The sequence below is a fragment of the Dendrobates tinctorius genome, unplaced genomic scaffold, assembly GCF_039654945.1.
Source record: "Dendrobates tinctorius isolate UK_male_01 unplaced genomic scaffold, ASM3965494v1 ptg000120l, whole genome shotgun sequence".
Lineage (NCBI taxonomy): Eukaryota > Metazoa > Chordata > Amphibia > Anura > Dendrobatidae > Dendrobates > Dendrobates tinctorius.
Window position 1 is genome coordinate 33889565 of NW_027361788.1, and position 20353 is coordinate 33909917.

The 20353-nt window shown below is 46.8% G+C and overlaps 1 protein-coding gene across 3 annotated transcripts in view; it reads right to left on the reverse strand.

Annotated features, from left to right (window-relative positions):
* The window catches only part of ODF2 (outer dense fiber of sperm tails 2), a 42960-nt gene that overhangs the window by 16838 nt on the left and 5769 nt on the right, over window positions 1-20353 (reverse strand). For all 3 annotated transcript variants that reach the window (XM_073541108.1, XM_073541106.1, XM_073541109.1), the window contains exons 3-7: window positions 20122-20247; window positions 19703-19873; window positions 19447-19634; window positions 16655-16784; window positions 16430-16561 (exon numbers count right to left, since the gene is read on the reverse strand). In XM_073541108.1, the coding sequence (XP_073397209.1) occupies window positions 16430-16561; window positions 16655-16784; window positions 19447-19634; window positions 19703-19873; window positions 20122-20247 (747 nt within the window). The remainder of the gene's footprint in view (window positions 1-16429; window positions 16562-16654; window positions 16785-19446; window positions 19635-19702; window positions 19874-20121; window positions 20248-20353) is intronic.

A 20353-nucleotide genomic window follows, 5' to 3' on the forward strand; every position in this document is an offset into this window, starting at 1 on the left:
AGGGGAGGATTGGTGAAATGAGGGGAGGATTGGTGAAATGAGGGGAGGATTGGTGAAATGAGGGGAGGATTGGTGAAATGTGTGGAGGAGTGGTGAAATGAGGGAAGGAGTGGTGAAATGTGTGGAGGAGTGGTGAAATGAGGGAAGGATTGGTGAAATGTGTGGAGGAGTGGTGAAATGAGGGAAGGATTGGTGAAATGAGGGAAGGATTGGTGAAATGAGGGAAGGATTGGTGAAATGCGGGGAGGATTGGTGAAATGAGGGAAGGATTGGTGAAATGAGGGAAGGATTGGTGAAATGTGGGGAGGATTGGTGAAATGAGGGGAGGATTGGTGAAATGAGGGGAGGATTGGTGAAATGTGGGGAGGATTGGTGAAATGTGTGGAGGAGTGGTGAAATGAGGGGAGGATTGGTGAAATGAGGGAAGGATTGGTGAAATGAGGGAAGGATTGGTGAAATGTGTGTAGGAGTGGTGAAATGAGGGGAGGATTGGTGAAATGAGGGAAGGATTGTGAAATGTGTGGGGGACTGGTGAAATGAGGGGAGGATTGGTGAAATGAGGGGAGGATTGGTGAAATGAGGGGAGGATTGGTGAAATGAGGGGAGGATTGGTGAAATGAGGGGAGGATTGGTGAAATGAGGGGAGGATTGTGAAATGTGTGGGGGACTGGTGAAATGAGGGGAGGATTGGTGAAATGAGGGGAGGATTGGTGAAATGAGGGGAGGATTGGTGAAATGAGGGGAGGATTGGTGAAATGAGGGGAGGATTGGTGAAATGAGGGAAGGAGTGGTGAAATGAGGGAAGGAGTGGTGAAATGAGGGGAGGATTGGTGAATTGAGGGGAGGATTGGTGAAATGAGGGGAGGATTGGTGAAATGAGGGGAGGATTGGTGAAATGTGTGGAGGAGTGGTGAAATGAGGGGAGGATTGTTGAAATTTGTGTAGGAGTGGTGAAATGAGGGGAGGATTGGTGAAATGAGGGGAGGATTGGTGAAATGAGGGGAGGATTGGTGAAATGAGGGAAGGATTGGTGAAATGAGGGAAGGATTGGTGAAATGTGTGTAGGAGTGGTGAAATGAGGGGAGGATTGGTGAAATGAGGGAAGGATTGGTGAAATGAGGGAAGGATTGGTGAAATGAGGGAAGGATTGGTGAAATGAGGGGAGGATTGTGAAATGTGTGGGGGACTGGTGAAATGAGGGGAGGATTGGTGAAATGTGTGGAGGATTGGTGAAATGAGGGGAGGATTGGTGAAATGAGGGGAGGATTGGTGAAATGAGGGGAGGATTGGTGAAATGAGGGGAGGATTGGTGAAATGAGGGGAGGATTGGTGAAAAGAGGGGAGGATTGGTGAAAAGAGGGGAGGATTGGTGAAATGTGGGGAGGATTGGTGAAATGTGTGTAGGAGTGGTGAAATGAGGGGAGGATTGGTGAAATGAGGGGAGGATTGGTGAAATGAGGGGAGGATTGGTGAAATGAGGGGAGGATTGGTGAAATGAGGGGAGGATTGGTGAAATGAGGGGAGGATTGGTGAAATGTGGGGAGGATTGGTGAAATGTGGGGAGGAGTGGTGAAATGAGGGGAGGATTGTTGAAATTTGTGTAGGAGTGGTGAAATGAGGGGAGGATTGGTGAAATGAGGGAAGGATTGGTGAAATGAGGGGAGGATTGGTGAAATGAGGGGAGGATTGGTGAAATGTGTGTAGGAGTGGTGAAATGAGGGGAGGATTGGTGAAATGAGGGAAGGATTGGTGAAATGAGGGGAGGATTGGTGAAATGAGGGGAGGATTGGTGAAATGAGGGGAGGATTGGTGAAATGAGGGGAGGATTGGTGAAATGAGGGGAGGATTGGTGAAATGAGGGGAGGATTGGTGAAATGTGTGGAGGAGTGGTGAAATGCGGGGAGGATTGGTGAAATGAGGGGAGGATTGATGAAATGTGTGGCATATTGGTGAAATGTGGGGAGGATTGGTGAAATGTGGGGAGGATTGGTGAAATGTGTGGAGGAGTGGTGAAATGAGGGAAGGATTGGTGAAATGAGGGGAGGATTGGTGAAATGAGGGGAGGATTGGTGAAATGAGGGGAGGATTGGTGAAATGAGGGGAGGATTGGTGAAATGAGTGTAGGAGTGGTGAAATGAGGGGAGGATTGGTGAAATGAGGGGAGGATTGGTGAAATGAGGGGAGGATTGGTGAAATGTGTGGAGGATTGGTGAAATGAGGGGAGGATTGGTGAAATGAGGGGAGGATTGGTGAAATGAGGGGAGGATTGGTGAAATGAGGGGAGGATTGTGAAATGTGTGGGGGAGTGGTGAAATGAGGGGAGGATTGGTGAAATGAGGGTAGGATTGGTGAAATATAGGGGATTGGTGAAATGAGGGAAGGATTGGTGAAATGTGTGGGGGATTGGTGAAATGTGTGGAGGAGTGGTAAAATGTGTGGGGAACTGGTGAAATGAGGGGAGGATTGGTGAAATGTGTGGAGGATTGGTGAAATGAGGGGAGGATTGGTGAAATGAGGGGAGGATTGGTGAAATGAGGGGAGGATTGGTGAAATGAGGGGAGGATTGGTGAAATGAGGGGAGGATTGGTGAAAAGAGGGGAGGATTGGTGAAAAGAGGGGAGGATTGGTGAAATGTGGGGAGGATTGGTGAAATGTGTGTAGGAGTGGTGAAATGAGGGGAGGATTGGTGAAATGAGGGGAGGATTGGTGAAATGAGGGGAGGATTGGTGAAATGAGGGGAGGATTGGTGAAATGAGGGGAGGATTGGTGAAATGAGGGGAGGATTGGTGAAATGTGGGGAGGATTGGTGAAATGTGGGGAGGAGTGGTGAAATGAGGGGAGGATTGTTGAAATTTGTGTAGGAGTGGTGAAATGAGGGGAGGATTGGTGAAATGAGGGAAGGATTGGTGAAATGAGGGGAGGATTGGTGAAATGAGGGGAGGATTGGTGAAATGTGTGTAGGAGTGGTGAAATGAGGGGAGGATTGGTGAAATGAGGGAAGGATTGGTGAAATGAGGGGAGGATTGGTGAAATGAGGGGAGGATTGGTGAAATGAGGGGAGGATTGGTGAAATGAGGGGAGGATTGGTGAAATGAGGGGAGGATTGGTGAAATGAGGGGAGGATTGGTGAAATGTGTGGAGGAGTGGTGAAATGCGGGGAGGATTGGTGAAATGAGGGGAGGATTGATGAAATGTGTGGCATATTGGTGAAATGTGGGGAGGATTGGTGAAATGTGGGGAGGATTGGTGAAATGTGTGGAGGAGTGGTGAAATGAGGGAAGGATTGGTGAAATGAGGGGAGGATTGGTGAAATGAGGGGAGGATTGGTGAAATGAGGGGAGGATTGGTGAAATGAGGGGAGGATTGGTGAAATGAGTGTAGGAGTGGTGAAATGAGGGGAGGATTGGTGAAATGAGGGGAGGATTGGTGAAATGAGGGGAGGATTGGTGAAATGTGTGGAGGATTGGTGAAATGAGGGGAGGATTGGTGAAATGAGGGGAGGATTGGTGAAATGAGGGGAGGATTGGTGAAATGAGGGGAGGATTGTGAAATGTGTGGGGGAGTGGTGAAATGAGGGGAGGATTGGTGAAATGAGGGTAGGATTGGTGAAATATAGGGGATTGGTGAAATGAGGGAAGGATTGGTGAAATGTGTGGGGGATTGGTGAAATGTGTGGAGGAGTGGTAAAATGTGTGGGGAACTGGTGAAATGAGGGAAGGATTGTGAAATATGTAGGGGATTGGTGAAATGTGTGGAGGATTGATGAAATGAGGGAAGGATTGGTGAAATGAGGGGAGGATTGTGAAATGTGTGGGGGACTGGTGAAATGTGTGGGGAAATGGTGAAATGAGGGTAGGATTGGTGAAATGAGGGTAGGATTGGTGAAATATAGGGGATTGGTGAAATGAGGGAAGGATTGGTGAAATGTGTGGGGGATTGGTGAAATGTGTGGAGGAGTGGTGAAATGTGTGGGGGACTGGTGAAATGTGTGGGGGACTGGTGAAATGTGTGGGGGATTGTGAAATATGTAGGGGATTGGTGAAATGTGTGGAGGATTGATGAAATGAGGGAAGGATTGGTGAAATGTGTGGAGGATTGGTGAAATGAGGGGAGGATTGTGAAATGTGTGGGGGACTGGTGAAATGTGTGGGGAAATGGTGAAATGAGGGTAGGATTGGTGAAATGAGGGTAGGATTGGTGAAATATAGGGGATTGGTGAAATGAGTGAAGGATTGGTGAAATGTGTGGGGGATTGGTGAAATGTGTGGAGGAGTGGTGAAATGTGTGGGGGACTGGTGAAATGTGTGGGGGATTGTGAAATGTGTGGAGGATTGGTGAAATGTGTGGAGGAGTGGTGAAATGTGTGGAGGAGTGGTGAAATGTGTGGAGGATTGGTGAAATGTGTGGAGGATTGGTGAAATGTGTGGAGGATTGGTGAAATGTGTGGAGGATTGGTGAAATGTGTGGAGGATTGGTGAAATGTGTGGAGGAGTGGTGAAATGAATGGAGGAGTGGAGAAATGAGGGAAGGATTGGTGAAATGAATGGAGGAGTGGTGAAATGAGGGGAGGATTGGTGAAATGTGTGGAGGAGTGGTGAAATGAGGGGAGGATTGGTGAAATGTGTGGAGGAGTGGTGAAATGAGGGGAGGATTGGTGAAATGTGTGGAGGAGTGGTGAAATGAGGGAAGGATTGGTGAAATGTGTGGAGGAGTGGTGAAATGAGGGGAGGATTGATGAAATGTGTGGAGGAGTGGTGAAATGAGGGGAGGATTGATGAAATGTGTGGAGGAGTGGTGAAATGAGGGAAGGATTGGTGAAATGAGGGGAGGATTGTGAAATGTGTGGGGGATTGGTGAAATGTGTGGGGCAATGGTGAAATGAGGGTAGGATTGGTGAAATGAGGGAAGGATTGGTGAAATGTGGGAAGGAGTGGTGAAATGCGGGGAGGAGTGGTGAAATGAGGGAAGGATTGGTGAAATGTGGGGAGGATTGGTGAAATGAGGGGAGGATTGGTGAAATGAGGGGAGGATTGGTGAAATGAGGGGAGGATTGGTGAAATGAGGGGAGGATTGGTGAAATGTGGGGAGGATTGGTGAAATGTGGGGAGGAGTGGTGAAATGCGGGGAGGATTGGTGAAATGTGTGTAGGAGTGGTGAAATGAGGGAAGGATTGGTGAAATGAGGGGAGGATTGGTGAAATGTGGGGAGGATTGGTGAAATGAGGGGAGGATTGGTGAAATGAGGGGAGGATTGTGAAATGTGGGGAGGATTGGTGAAATGAGGGTAGGATTGGTGAAATATAGGGGATTGGTGAAATGAGGGAAGGATTGGTGAAATGTGTGGGGGATTGGTGAAATGTGTGGAGGATTGATGAAATGAGGGAAGGATTGGTGAAATGAGGGAAGGATTGTGAAATGTGTGGGGGACTGGTGAAATGTGTGGGGAAATGGTGAAATGAGGGTAGGATTGGTGAAATTAGGGTAGGTTTGGTGAAATATAGGGGATTGGTGAAATGAGGGAAGGATTGGTGAAATGTGTGGAGGAGTGGTGAAATGTGTGGGGGACTGGTGAAATGTGTGGGGGATTGTGAAATATGTAGGGGATTGGTGAAATGTGTGGAGGATTGATGAAATGAGGGAAGGATTGGTGAAATGAGGGGAGGATTGTGAAATGTGTGGGGGACTGGTGAAATGTGTGGGGAAATGGTGAAATGAGGGTAGGATTGGTGAAATGAGGGTAGGATTGGTGAAATGAGGGTAGGATTGGTGAAATGAGGGAAGGATTGGTGAAATGTGTGGGGGATTGGTGAAATGTGTGGAGGAGTGGTGAAATGTGTAGGGGATTGGTGAAATGTGTGGAGGAGTGGTGAAATGTGTGGAGGAGTGGTGAAATGAGGGAAGGATTGGTGAAATGAATGGAGGAGTGGTGAAATGAGGGAAGGATTGGTGAAATGAATGGAGGAGTGGTGAAATGAGGGGAGGATTGGTGAAATGTGTGGAGTGGTGAAATGAGGGGAGGAGTGGTGAAATGTGTGGAGGATTGGTGAAATGTGTGGAGGAGTGGTGAAATGAGGGGAGGATTGGTGAAATGAGGGAAGGATTGGTGAAATGTGTGGAGGAGTGGTCAAATGAGGGGAGGATTGATGAAATGTGTGGAGGAGTGGTGAAATGAGGGAAGGATTGGTGAAGTGAGGGGAGGATTGTGAAATGTGTGGGGGATTGGTGAAATGTGTGGGGCAATGGTGAAATGAGGGTAGGATTGGTGAAATGAGGGTAGGATTGGTGAAATATAGGGGATTGGTGAAATGTGTGGGGGATTGGTGAAATGTGTGGAGGATTGGTGAAATGAGGGAAGGATTGGTGAAATGAGGGAAGGATTGGTGAAATGAGGGAAGGATTGGTGAAATGAGTGGAGGAGTGGTGAAATGAGGGGAGGATTGGTGAAATGTGTGGAGGAGTGGTGAAATGAGGGAAGGATTGGTGAAATGTGTGGAGGAGTGGTGAAATGAGGGAAGGATTGGTGAAATGTGTGGGGGAATGGTGAAATGTGTGGAGGATTGGTGAAATGTGGGGAGGATTGGTGAAATGAGGGGAGGATTGGTGAAATGAGGGGAGGATTGGTGAAATGAGGGGAGGATTGTGAAATGTGTGGGGGAATGGTGAAATGAGGGGAGGATTGGTGAAATGAGGGGAGGATTGGTGAAATGAGGGGAGGATGGTGAAATGTGTGGAGGATTGTGAAATGTGTGGGGGATTGGTGAAATGAGGGGAGGATTGTGAAATATGTAGGGGATTGGTGAAATGTGTGGAGGATTGGTGAAATGTGTGGAGGAGTGGTGAAATGAGGGAAGGATTGGTGAAATGTGTGGAGGACTGGTGAAATGAGGGAAGGATTGGTGAAATGTGTGGAGGAGTGGTGAAATGAGGGGAGGATTGGTGAAATGAGGGGAGGATTGTGAAATGTGTGGGGGAGTGGTGAAATGAGCGGAGGATTGGTGAAATGAGGGTAGGATTGGTGATATATAGGGGATTGGTGAAATGAGGGAAGGATTGGTGAAATGTGTGGGGGATTGGTGAAATGTGTGGAGGAGTGGTAAAATGTGTGGAGGAGTGGTAAAATGTGTGGGGAACTGGTGAAATGAGGGAAGGATTGTGAAATATGTAGGGGATTGGTGAAATGTGTGGAGGATTGATGAAATGAGGGAAGGATTGGTGAAATGAGGGGAGGATTGTGAAATGTGTGGGGGACTGGTGAAATGTGTGGGGAAATGGTGAAATGAGGGTAGGATTGGTGAAATGAGGGTAGGATTGGTGAAATATAGGGGATTGGTGAAATGAGGGAAGGATTGGTGAAATGTGTGGGGCATTGGTGAAATGTGTGGGGCAATGGTGAAATGAGGGTAGGATTGGTGAAATATAGGGGATTGGTGAAATGTGTGAGGGATTGGTGAAATGTGTGGGGGATTGGTGAAATGTGTGGGGGATTGGTGAAATGTGTGGGGGAGTGGTGAAATGAGGGAAGGATTGGTGAAATGAATGGAGGAGTGGTGAAATGAGGGAAGGATTGGTGAAATGTGTGGAGGAGTGGTGAAATGAGGGGAGGATTGGTGAAATGTGTGGAGGAGTGGTGAAATGTGTGGAGGAGTGGTGAAATGTGTAGAGGAGTAGTGAAATGAGGGAAGGATTGGTGAAATGTGTGGAGGAGTGGTGAAATGTGTGGAGGAGTGGTGAAATGAGGGAAGGATTGGTGAAATGTGTGGAGGAGTGGTGAAATGAGGGGAGGATTGGTGAAATGAGGGGAGGATTGTGAAATGTGTGGGGCAATGGTGAAATGAGGGTAGGATTGGTGAAATATAGGGGATTGGTGAAATGAGGGAAGGATTGGTGAAATGTGTGGGGGATTGGTGAAATGAGGGAAGGATTGTGAAATATGTAGGGGATTGGTGAAATGTGTGGAGGATTGATGAAATGAGGGGAAGATTGTGAAATGTGTGAAGGATTGGTGAAATGAGGGAAGGATTGGTGAAATGAGGGGAGGATTGGTGAAATGAGGGGAGGATTGTGAAATGTGTGGGGGACTGGTGAAATGTGTGGGGGATTGGTGAAATGAGGGGAGGATTGTGAAATATGTAGGGGATTGGTGAAATGTGTGGAGGATTGGTGAAATGAGGGAAGGATTGGTGATATGTGTGGAGGATTGGTGAAATGTGTGGAGGATTGTGAAATGTGTGAAGGAGTGGTGAAATGAGGGAAGGATTGGTGAAATGTGTGGAGGAGTGGTGAAATGAGGGGAGGATTGGTGAAATGAGGGGAGGATTGTGAAATGTGTGGGGGATTGGTGAAATGTGTGGAGGATTGTGAAATGTGTGAAGGAGTGGTGAAATGAGGGAAGGATTGGTGAAATGTGTGGAGGAGTGGTGAAATGAGGGGAGGATTGGTGAAATGAGGGGAGGATTGTGAAATGTGTGGGACAATGGTGAAATGAGGGTAGGATTGGTGAAATGAGGGTAGGATTGGTGAAATGAGGGTAGGATTGGTGAAATATAGGAGATTGGTGAAATGAGGGAAGGATTGGTGAAATGTGTGGAGGATTGGTGAAATGAGGGGAGGATTGTGAAATGTGTGGGGGACTGGTGAAATGTGTGGGGGATTGTGAAATGAGGGGAGGATTGTGAAATGTGTGAAGGATTGGTGAAATGAGGGAAGGATTGGTGAAATGTGTGGAGGATTGGTGAAATGAGGGGAGGATTGGTGAAATGAGGGGAGGATTGGTGAAATGAGGGGAGGATTGTGAAATGTGTGGGGGACTGGTGAAATGTGTGGGGGATTGGTGAAATGTGTGGAGGATTGATGAAATGAGGGGAGGATTGTGAAATGTGTGAAGGATTGGTGAAATGAGGGGAGGATTGTGAAATGTGTGGGGGACTGGTGAAATGAGGGGAGGATTGGTGAAATGTGTGGAGGATTGGTGAAATGAGGGGAGGATTGGTGAAATGAGGGGAGGATTGGTGAAATGAGGGGAGGATTGGTGAAATGAGGGGAGGATTGTGAAATGTGTGGGGGACTGGTGAAATGTGTGGAGGAGTGGTGAAATGAGGGAAGGATTGGTGAAATGAGGGAAGGATTGGTGAAATGAGGGGAGGATTGGTGAAATGTGTGGAGGAGTGGTGAAATGAGGGGAGGATTGGTGAAATGAGGGGAGGATTGGTGAAATGAGGGGAGGATTGGTGAAATGTGTGGAGGATTGGTGAAATGTGTGGAGGAGTGGTGAAATGAGGGAAGGATTGGTGAAATGAGGGAAGGATTGGTGAAATGAGGGGAGGATTGGTGAAATGTGTGGAGGATTGGTGAAATGAGGGTAGGATTGGTGAAATGAGGGTAGGATTGGTGAAATATAGGAGATTGGTGAAATGAGGGAAGGATTGGTGAAATGTGTGGAGGATTGGTGAAATGAGGGGAGGATTGTGAAATGTGTGGGGGACTGGTGAAATGTGTGGGGGATTGTGAAATGAGGGGAGGATTGTGAAATGTGTGAAGGATTGGTGAAATGAGGGAAGGATTGGTGAAATGTGTGGAGGATTGGTGAAATGAGGGGAGGATTGGTGAAATGAGGGGAGGATTGGTGAAATGAGGGGAGGATTGGTGAAATGAGGGGAGGATTGTGAAATGTGTGGGGGACTGGTGAAATGTGTGGGGGATTGGTGAAATGTGTGGAGGATTGATGAAATGAGGGGAGGATTGTGAAATGTGTTAAGGATTGGTGAAATGAGGGGAGGATTGTGAAATGTGTGGGGGACTGGTGAAATGAGGGGAGGATTGGTGAAATGTGTGGAGGATTGGTGAAATGTGGGGAGGATTGGTGAAATGAGGGGAGGATTGGTGAAATGAGGGGAGGATTGGTGAAATGAGGGGAGGATTGTGAAATGTGTGGGGGACTGGTGAAATGTGTGGGGGACTGGTGAAATGTGTGGGGGATTGGTGAAATGTGTGGAGGATTGATGAAATGAGGGGAGGATTGTGAAATGTGTGAAGGATTGGTGAAATGAGGGAAGGATTGGTGAAATGTGTGGAGGATTGGTGAAATGAGGGGAGGATTGGTGAAATGAGGGGAGGATTGTGAAATGTGTGGGGGACTGGTGAAATGTGTGGGGGACTGGTGAAATGAGGGGAGGATTGTGAAATGTGTGAAGGAGTGGTGAAATGAGGGAAGGATTGGTGAAATGTGTGGAGGATTGGTGAAATGAGGGGAGGATTGGTGAAATGAGGGGAGGATTGGTGAAATGAGGGGAGGATTGTGAAATGTGTGGGGGACTGGTGAAATGAGGGGAGGATTGGTGAAATGTGTGGAGGATTGGTGAAATGAGGGGAGGATTGGTGAAATGAGGGGAGGATTGGTGAAATGAGGGGAGGATTGTGAAATGTGTGGGGGACTGGTGAAATGAGGGGAGGATTGTGAAATGTGTGAAGGAGTGGTGAAATGAGGGAAGGATTGGTGAAATGTGTGGAGGAGTGGTGAAATGAGGGGAGGATTGGTGAAAGGTGTGGAGGAGTGGTGAAATGAGGGAAGGATTGGTGAAAGGTGTGGAGGAGTGGTGAAATGAGGGGAGGATTGGTGAAATGTGTGGAGGAGTGGTGAAATGAGGGAAGGATTGGTGAAATGTGTGGAGGAGTGGTGAAATGAGGGGAGGATTGGTGAAATGAGGGGAGGATTGGTGAAATATAGGGGATTGGTGAAATGAGGGAAGGATTGGTGAAATGTGGGGAAGATTGGTGAAATGAGGGGAGGATTGGTGAAATGTGTGGGGGACTGGTGAAATGTGTGGGGGACTGGTGAAATGAGGGGAGGATTGTGAAATGAGGGGAGGATTGTGAAATGTGTGAAGGATTGGTGAAATGAGGGAAGGATTGGTGAAATGTGTGGAGGATTGGTGAAATGAGGGGAGGATTGGTGAAATGAGGGGAGGATTGGTGAAATGAGGGGAGGATTGTGAAATGTGTGGGGGACTGGTGAAATGTGTGGGGGACTGGTGAAATGTGTGGGGGATTGGTGAAATGTGTGGGGGATTGGTGAAATGTGTGGAGGATTGATGAAATGAGGGGAGGATTGTGAAATGTGTGAAGGATTGGTGAAATGTGTGGAGGATTGGTGAAATGAGGGGAGGATTGTGAAATGTGTGGGGGACTGGTGAAATGAGGGGAGGATTGGTGAAATGTGTGGAGGATTGGTGAAATGAGGGGAGGATTGGTGAAATGAGGGGAGGATTGGTGAAATGAGGGGAGGATTGTGAAATGTGTGGGGGACTGGTGAAATGTGTGGGGGACTGGTGAAATGAGGGGAGGATTGGTGAAATGTGTGGAGGATTGGTGAAATGAGGGGAGGATTGGTGAAATGAGGGGATTGGTGAAATGAGGGGAGGATTGGTGAAATGAGGGGAGGATTGGTGAAATGAGGGGAGGATTGGTGAAATGAGGGGAGGATTGTGAAATGTGTGGGGGACTGGTGAAATGTGTGGGGGACTGGTGAAATGTGTGGGGGACTGGTGAAATGTGTGGAGGATTGATGAAATGAGGGGAGGATTGTGAAATGTGTGAAGGATTGGTGAAATGAGGGAAGGATTGGTGAAATGTGTGGAGGATTGGTGAAATGAGGGGAGGATTGGTGAAATGAGGGGAGGATTGTGAAATGTGTGGGGGACTGGTGAAATGAGGGGAGGATTGGTGAAATGAGGGGAGGATTGGTGAAATGAGGGGATGATTGGTGAAATGAGGGGAGGATTGGTGAAATGAGGGGAGGATTGTGAAATGAGGGAAGGAGTGGTGAAATGAGGGAAGGATTGGTGAAATGTGTGGAGGATTGGTGAAATGAGGGGAGGATTGGTGAAATGAGGGGAGGATTGTGAAATGTGTGAAGGATTGGTGAAATGAGGGAAGGATTGGTGAAATGTGTGGAGGATTGGTGAAATGAGGGGAGGATTGGTGAAATGAGGGGAGGATTGTGAAATGTGTGGGGGACTGGTGAAATGAGGGGAGGATTGGTGAAATGAGGGGAGGATTGGTGAAATGAGGGGATGATTGGTGAAATGAGGGGAGGATTGGTGAAATGAGGGGAGGATTGTGAAATGAGGGAAGGAGTGGTGAAATGAGGGAAGGATTGGTGAAATGTGTGGAGGATTGGTGAAATGAGGGGAGGATTGGTGAAATGAGGGGAGGATTGGTGAAATGAGGGGAGGATTGTGAAATGTGTGGGGGACTGGTGAAATGAGGGGAGGATTGGTGAAATGTGTGGAGGATTGGTGAAATGAGGGGAGGATTGGTGAAATGTGTGGAGGATTGGTGAAATGAGGGAAGGATTGGTGAAATGAGGGGAGGACTGGTGAAATGAGGGGAGGATTGTGAAATGTGTGAAGGAGTGGTGAAATGAGGGAAGGATTGGTGAAATGTGTGGAGGATTGGTGAAATGAGGGGAGGATTGTGAAATGTGTGGGGGACTGGTGAAATGTGTGGGGGACTGGTGAAATGTGTGGGGGACTGGTGAAATGTGTGGGGGACTGGTGAAATGTGTGGGGGACTGGTGAAATGAGGGGAGGATTGTGAAATGTGTGAAGGATTGGTGAAATGAGGGAAGGATTGGTGAAATGAGGGAAGGATTGGTGAAATGAGGGGAGGATTGGTGAAATGAGGGGAGGATTGTGAAAGGTGTGGGGGACTGGTGAAATGAGGGGAGGATTGGTGAAATGTGTGGAGGATTGGTGAAATGAGGGGAGGATTGGTGAAATGAGGGGAGGATTGTGAAATGTGTGGGGGACTGGTGAAATGTGTGGAGGATTGTGAAATGTGTGAAGGAGTGGTGAAATGAGGGGAGGATTGGTGAAATGTGTGGAGGAGTGGTGAAATGAGGGGAGGATTGGTGAAATGTGTGGAGGAGTGGTGAAATGAGGGAAGGATTGGTGAAATGTGTGGAGGATTGGTGAAATGTGTGGAGGAGTGGTGAAATGAGGGAAGGATTGGTGAAATGTGTGGAGGAGTGGTGAAATGAGGGGAGGATTGGTGAAATGTGTGGAGGAGTGGTGAAATGAGGGGAGGATTGGTGAAATGAGGGGAGGATTGTGAAATGTGTGGGGCAATGGTGAAATGAGGGTAGGATTGGTGAAATGAGGGTAGGATTTGTGAAATGAGGGTAGGATTGGTGAAATATAGGAGATTGGTGAAATGAGGGAAGGATTGGTGAAATGTGTGGAGGATTGGTGAAATGAGGGGAGGATTGTGAAATGTGTGGGGGACTGGTGAAATGTGTGGGGGATTGTGAAATGAGGGGAGGATTGTGAAATGTGTGAAGGATTGGTGAAATGAGGGAAGGATTGGTGAAATGTGTGGAGGATTGGTGAAATGAGGGGAGGATTGGTGAAATGAGGGGAGGATTGTGAAATGTGTGGGGGACTGGTGAAATGTGTGGGGGATTGGTGAAATGTGTGGAGGATTGATGAAATGAGGGGAGGATTGTGAAATGTGTGAAGGATTGGTGAAATGAGGGGAGGATTGTGAAATGTGTGGGGGACTGGTGAAATGAGGGGAGGATTGGTGAAATGTGTGGAGGATTGGTGAAATGAGGGGAGGATTGGTGAAATGAGGGGAGGATTGGTGAAATGAGGGGAGGATTGGTGAAATGAGGGGAGGATTGTGAAATGTGTGGGGGACTAGTGAAATGTGTGGGGGACTAGTGAAATGTGTGGAGGATTGATGAAATGAGGGGAGGATTGTGAAATGTGTGAAGGATTGGTGAAATGAGGGAAGGATTGGTGAAATGTGTGGAGGATTGGTGAAATGAGGGGAGGATTGGTGAAATGAGGGGAGGATTGTGAAATGTGTGGGGGACTGGTGAAATGTGTGGGGGATTGATGAAATGAGGGGAGGATTGTGAAATGTGTGAAGGAGTGGTGAAATGAGGGAAGGATTGGTGAAATGTGTGGAGGATTGGTGAAATGAGGGGAGGATTGGTGAAATGAGGGGAGGATTGGTGAAATGAGGGGAGGATTGTGAAATGTGTGGAGGATTGGTGAAATGTGTGGAGGATTGGTGAAATGAGGGGAGGATTGTTGAAATGTGGGGAGGATTGGTGAAATGAGGGGAGGATTGGTGAAATGAGGGGAGGATTGGTGAAATGTGTGGGGGACTGGTGAAATGTGTGGGGGACTGGTGAAATGTGTGGGGGACTGGTGAAATGAGGGGAGGATTGTGAAATGTGTGAAGGAGTGGTGAAATGAGGGAAGGATTGGTGAAATGTGTGGAGGAGTGGTGAAATGAGGGGAGGATTGGTGAAAGGTGTGGAGGAGTGGTGAAATGAGGGAAGGATTGGTGAAATGTGTGGAGGAGTGGTGAAATGAGGGGAGGATTGGTGAAATGTGTGGAGGAGTGGTGAAATGAGGGAAGGATTGGTGAAATGTGTGGAGGAGTGGTGAAATGAGGGGAGGATTGGTGAAATGAGGGTAGGATTGGTGAAATGAGGGAAGGATTGGTGAAATGTGGGGAAGATTGGTGAAATGAGGGGAGGATTGGTGAAATGTGTGGGGGACTGGTGAAATGTGTGGGGGACTGGTGAAATGTGTGGGGGACTGGTGAAATGAGGGGAGGATTGTGAAATGAGGGGAGGATTGTGAAATGTGTGAAGGATTGGTGAAATGAGGGAAGGATTGGTGAAATGAGGGGAGGATTGGTGAAATGAGGGGAGGATTGGTGAAATGAGGGGAGGATTGGTGAAATGAGGGGAGGATTGGTGAAATGAGGGGAGGATTGGTGAAATGTGTGGGGGACTGGTGAAATGTGTGGGGGACTGGTGAAATGTGTGGGGATTGGTGAAATGTGTGGAGGATTGATGAAATGAGGGGAGGATTGTGAATTGTGTGAAGGATTGGTGAAATGTGTGGAGGATTGGTGAAATGAGGGGAGGATTGGTGAAATGAGGGGAGGATTGTGAAATGTGTGGGGGACTGGTGAAATGAGGGGAGGATTGGTGAAATGAGGGGAGGATTGGTGAAATGAGGGGAGGATTGGTGAAATGAGGGGAGGATTGGTGAAATGAGGGGAGGATTGGTGAAATGAGGGGAGGATTGTGAAATGTGTGGGGGACTGGTGAAATGTGTGGGGGACTGGTGAAATGTGTGGGGGACTGGTGAAATGAGGGGAGGATTGGTGAAATGTGTGGAGGATTGGTGAAATGAGGGGAGGATTGGTGAAATGAGGGGAGGATTGGTGAAATGAGGGGAGGATTGTGAAATGTGTGGGGGACTGGTGAAATGTGTGGGGGACTGGTGAAATGTGTGGGGGACTGGTGAAATGTGTGGAGGATTGATGAAATGAGGGGAGGATTGTGAAATGTGTGAAGGATTGGTGAAATGAGGGAAGGATTGGTGAAATGTGTGGAGGATTGGTGAAATGAGGGGAGGATTGGTGAAATGAGGGGAGGATTGTGAAATGTGTGGGGGACTGGTGAAATGAGGGGAGGATTGGTGAAATGAGGGGAGGATTGGTGAAATGAGGGGAGGATTGGTGAAATGAGGGGAGGATTGTGAAATGAGGGAAGGAGTGGTGAAATGAGGGAAGGATTGGTGAAATGTGTGGAGGATTGGTGAAATGAGGGGAGGATTGGTGAAATGAGGGGAGGATTGGTGAAATGAGGGGAGGATTGTGAAATGTGTGGGGGACTGGTGAAATGAGGGGAGGATTGGTGAAATGTGTGGAGGATTGGTGAAATGAGGGGAGGATTGGTGAAATGAGGGGAGGATTGGTGAAATGTGTGGAGGATTGGTGAAATGAGGGAAGGATTGGTGAAATGAGGGGAGGACTGGTGAAATGAGGGGAGGATTGGTGAAATGAGGGGAGGATTGTGAAATGTGTGGGGGACTGGTGAAATGTGTGGGGGACTGGTGAAATGTGTGGGGGACTGGTGAAATGTGTGGGGGACTGGTGAAATGTGTGGGGGACTGGTGAAATGTGTGGGGGACTGGTGGAACTGATTAATAAATTGTATTTATAGACCTGTTGGTGTCAGCAGAGATCTGGACTAGAAATCATTTTGTTAAATATATTCACACTCCTTTTTTTGTAGCATCTTAATGTTTTGTTTGTTGTCATAAATGAAGTAAATAACTTTAAAGCGTTAATTAAAAAAAGGAATTATAAAAAAAAAATTGAGTATGTGAGAACAATCTATATTCTTAGTGCCGCCACCATTTACCTGGCAAGCTCACATATTTAGGAGCCACAAAGACAAGGGGTTGTCAAAGAGCATCTGTGCACTTCTTCGGGCTAGTCACAGAGTCACCCAGGCTTCCTATAGACGCCTAGCCCCTGCTTTGCGTCCATAAGCCCCTATGGCTGCCAGGCATTGCCACTACTCACAGCCACCACCAGGAGACGCCCTTTTTGCTGCTCACCTCCCGGCAGTGCTGCGCTCTCAGCAGAGTCCTCAGTGACCGGTTTGTCTCCTCAAATGTGCTCAGCTTCTCCAGCAGGGTTTCCTTCTGCCGAGTGAGAAGGTTGAAGTCTGTACTTGTCATTCTCTTCTCCTGCAATGAATATGAGTCCTCAGAATGTGGATGGGGGGGGGCTTCATCTACGGGATCGCCATACAAATGCTGTGTGATCTACTGATCACCTACATGTCTCATCTGATTAATGGTGTCCCGCAACTGGTCAACCTGTCTCGCAGCCTCGGCCCCGTCCATCTCAGCCTCCACCAGCTTAGACAGCAAATGCGACTTCTCCTGCTGCAGCTGCTGCTTCTCCCGCCTGAAGTTGTGGATAGAAAATACAACACATACTATACTGGGGGAGCTTTATGGTGCCTTATGGAGGGGCATACAGCCTCTATCAGCCATCACACTAGTCATGTTATTCTCCAATATCAATCTTGCTACCGTAAGTGTCTGCAATCTTATAGTCACTTTGTCAATTTTTCAAAATCCTCTGCTTGCTGTCAATCATTGCAAACATTCAGACCCCCAAACACCTGCCAATTAATGGATCCCATATAACAATGTGCACAGATCTCTTTTATCCAGCCCTGCAGCTAAGGTTCCTACAATTTGGGATTTTTAACCCCTTTGAGACCCAGCCTGTTTTCACCTTCCTGACCGAGCCAATTTTTACAATTCTGACCACTGTCAATTTGAGGTTATAGCTCTGGAACGCTTCCGTTGATTCTGACATTGTTTGCTCGTGACATATTGTACTTCATGATAGGGGTAAAATTTCTTTGATATGACATGCGTTTATTTGTGGAAAAAGCGGAAATTTGACTAAAATTTCACAATTTTCAAACTTTTAGTTTTTATGCTCATAAATCAGAGTTATATCACACAAAATAGTTACTAAATAACATTTCCCACATGTCTACTTTACATCAGCACAATTTTGGAAATAATTTTTTTTTGTTAGGAAGTTATAAGGGTTAAAAAATGACCAGCAAGTTCTCATTTTTACAACAAAATTTGCAAAACCATTTTTTTTTTTTTTTTTTTTTTTTAGGGACCACCTCACATTTGAAGTGACTTTGAGGGGTCTATATGACAGAAAAAACCCCAAAGTGACACCATTCTAAAAATTGCACCCCTCGAGGCGCTCAAAAGTTTATTAACTCTTCAGGTGCTTCACAGGAATTTTTGGAATGTGGAAGAAAAAAATAAACATTTACTTTTCTTTCACAAAAATTTTCTTTTAAACATTATTTATTTTTACTTTTGCAAGGGTAAAAGGAGAAAATGGACTATACATTTTGTTGTGCAATTTCTCCTGAGCATGCCGATACCCCATATGTGGGGGAAATCTACTGTTTGGGCGCACGGCAGTGCTCGAAAGGGAAGAGCACCATTTGAATGCAAAATTTGATGGAATAATTAACGGACACCATGTCACGTTTGAAGAGCCCCTGATGTGCCTAAACAGTGGAAATCCCCCACAAGTGACACCATTTTGGAAACTAGCCCCATTAGGGAACTTATCTACAGGTGTATTGAGCACCTTGAACCTACAGGTGCTTCACAGAAGTTTATAGCATAGAGCCATGGAAATTAAAGAGAAAAAAAAATTAAATCACATTTTTCCCACAAAAATCAATTTTAGCTACAAATTTTGTATTTTCAAAAGGGCAAAAGGGACCCCAGAGTTTGTTGTGCAATTTCTCCTGAGTACACCGATACCCCATATGTGGTCGAAAACTACTTCTGAGGCACAGTGAAAGCCTCTGTTCAGCAGTGTCCTTTTCAGAAGTGCACAAAAATGTGCACTCTAAAAAAGCTGGACACCGCCGGATCACAGGTCCTATGGCATCCACAGTGCCTCCATCTGCCTCATTATAGGGAATCTTTCACTGGAGGTTCTGTCTGAATCATGTACTTCAGAGATTTACACGGCAACCCCGGTGTAAGCACTCAGCGTAGAGACCAAGATAAATGTGCGCCGAACCTTACTGCGATCTTTGGGAGGCAGAATGAAAGCGATACCTCATTTATATCATTTTTTATGTTTTGGCGCTTTTACACAATAAAAACTTTTATAGAAAAAATAATTATTTTTGCATCGCTTTATGCTGAGAGCTATAACTTTTTTATTTTTTCGGTAATGGAGCTATATGGCGGCTTGTCTTTTTCCGGGACAAGATGACGTTTTCAGCTGTACCATTTTTATTTACATCCGTCTTTTTGATCGTGTTTTATTGCACTTTTTTCGGCAGTATGATGATAAAGCATTGTTTTTTGCCTTTTTTTTTTTTTTTAACAGTGTGCACTGAATGGGTTAACTAGTGGGACAGTTCTATCGAGTGGGTCATTACAGATGTGGCGATACCAAATATATGTACTTTTATTTTTTTTGTTTTTTTTACATAAATAAATGTATTTATTGGTAAAATATTTATTTTCTTCATTTAGGGGTTTTAAAAAAAATATTTTTACAATGTCATATTTTTTTTTTTTTTTTTTACTTTGTCCCAGTATGGGACATCACTGTATAATCCTTTGAAGCTCAACCAGAAGGCTGACACCAAGGGTGCATTTAGCAGCACTCACCTGCCATAACATCCAATCATCATCCTGCAATCTCATTGGAAGCCTTCCCACTATCCTACTCCCTCCATGTAGCCACTGCCATTCATTGGCAACATCATTTAAATGGGTAAAATGAATTGCTATACCCCTTACAGGTGACCGCCTATCCAAAGTTTGAGTATCTGGAGGGTCGCCCCTCTGATCCCAAGAAAAAGGCTGTGAAACACCCCCTTGGAGCCCAATTAATTCTCTTAAAGATGGCTGCAGATTGTCCAGTACTCTGTTATCTCCAACAGTCTCATGTACATAAGCGTGCACATGCATCGGCAGCCAATGCTCCATCAGACAAGGCTCTGATCTCGGGATCGCTGAGGGTCCCCATTAATCTGCAATCCCGTAATACCTACAAGCTAATGTCGGTCTCCTCCTTGATCCGGTCAATGCTCCTCCTCAGACGGGAGTTTTCATTTTCAGTCTCTGCCAGTTCCAGTGACACTTCGTTCAGCTCCTCGTTCCTGGCGGTCAGCGCCCGCTTGGACGCTGCCAGTCGCTCCTCATATCGCTCGGTGGAGTGGTCCCTCTTCTGCTGCTCCACCTGCAGAGGTTGGATTGTCATCCTTGTGCCAATGCAGTACGGCGGTCGCCCCTTGCTGGTCCCCTTACCTCGTTCTTCAGGGTGCCCACTTCAGACATCAGGCTGTCAATCTTCTTTTCGTAGGAGTTGATCTTGCCGCGCATGTACTCCTCCTCGTCGGTGGACAGGTCGCTCATACGCAGGGCGGACATCATCTTCTCCACGTCCGGGGGGGTGATCTCCAAACGATGGCTCAAACCCTAGGGAAGATGAACCTGGATGTGATTTTTATAATCACTGCACCAGTTAGATTGGTAGAAACTGCAGTCGAGGTCCGATCAGGGGCGAACACGAGAACTACAAATTCTGCTATGGAAAACAGCCTCATACATAGAATAAAAAAAAGTTATGGCTTGTAGAAGAAAGGGGGGGAGGGGGGGGGAGATTGGCTGCAGCGTGGCAAGGTTAACCCTCTCTATCTCTCTACATTTGCCTGGCGATCACTTACCTCCCACTTGAAGCCGGCATCCCGCATAGATGTCTTTCCCGGGGGAATCCAAGGAACTCTGGTCTTTACCTTAACACTTCGCCGGAAGTTTCCCACGTCGCCCTTTATTTTGCTTTTGGTCCCTTTCTGTTTACAGAATCAAAAATATTACAAAGCAGCAGCACCTCTTGAATCAGCTGATTGGCCGGGGTGGTGGAAGATACTTAGGATAAGTGAACAAATTTATAGTTAT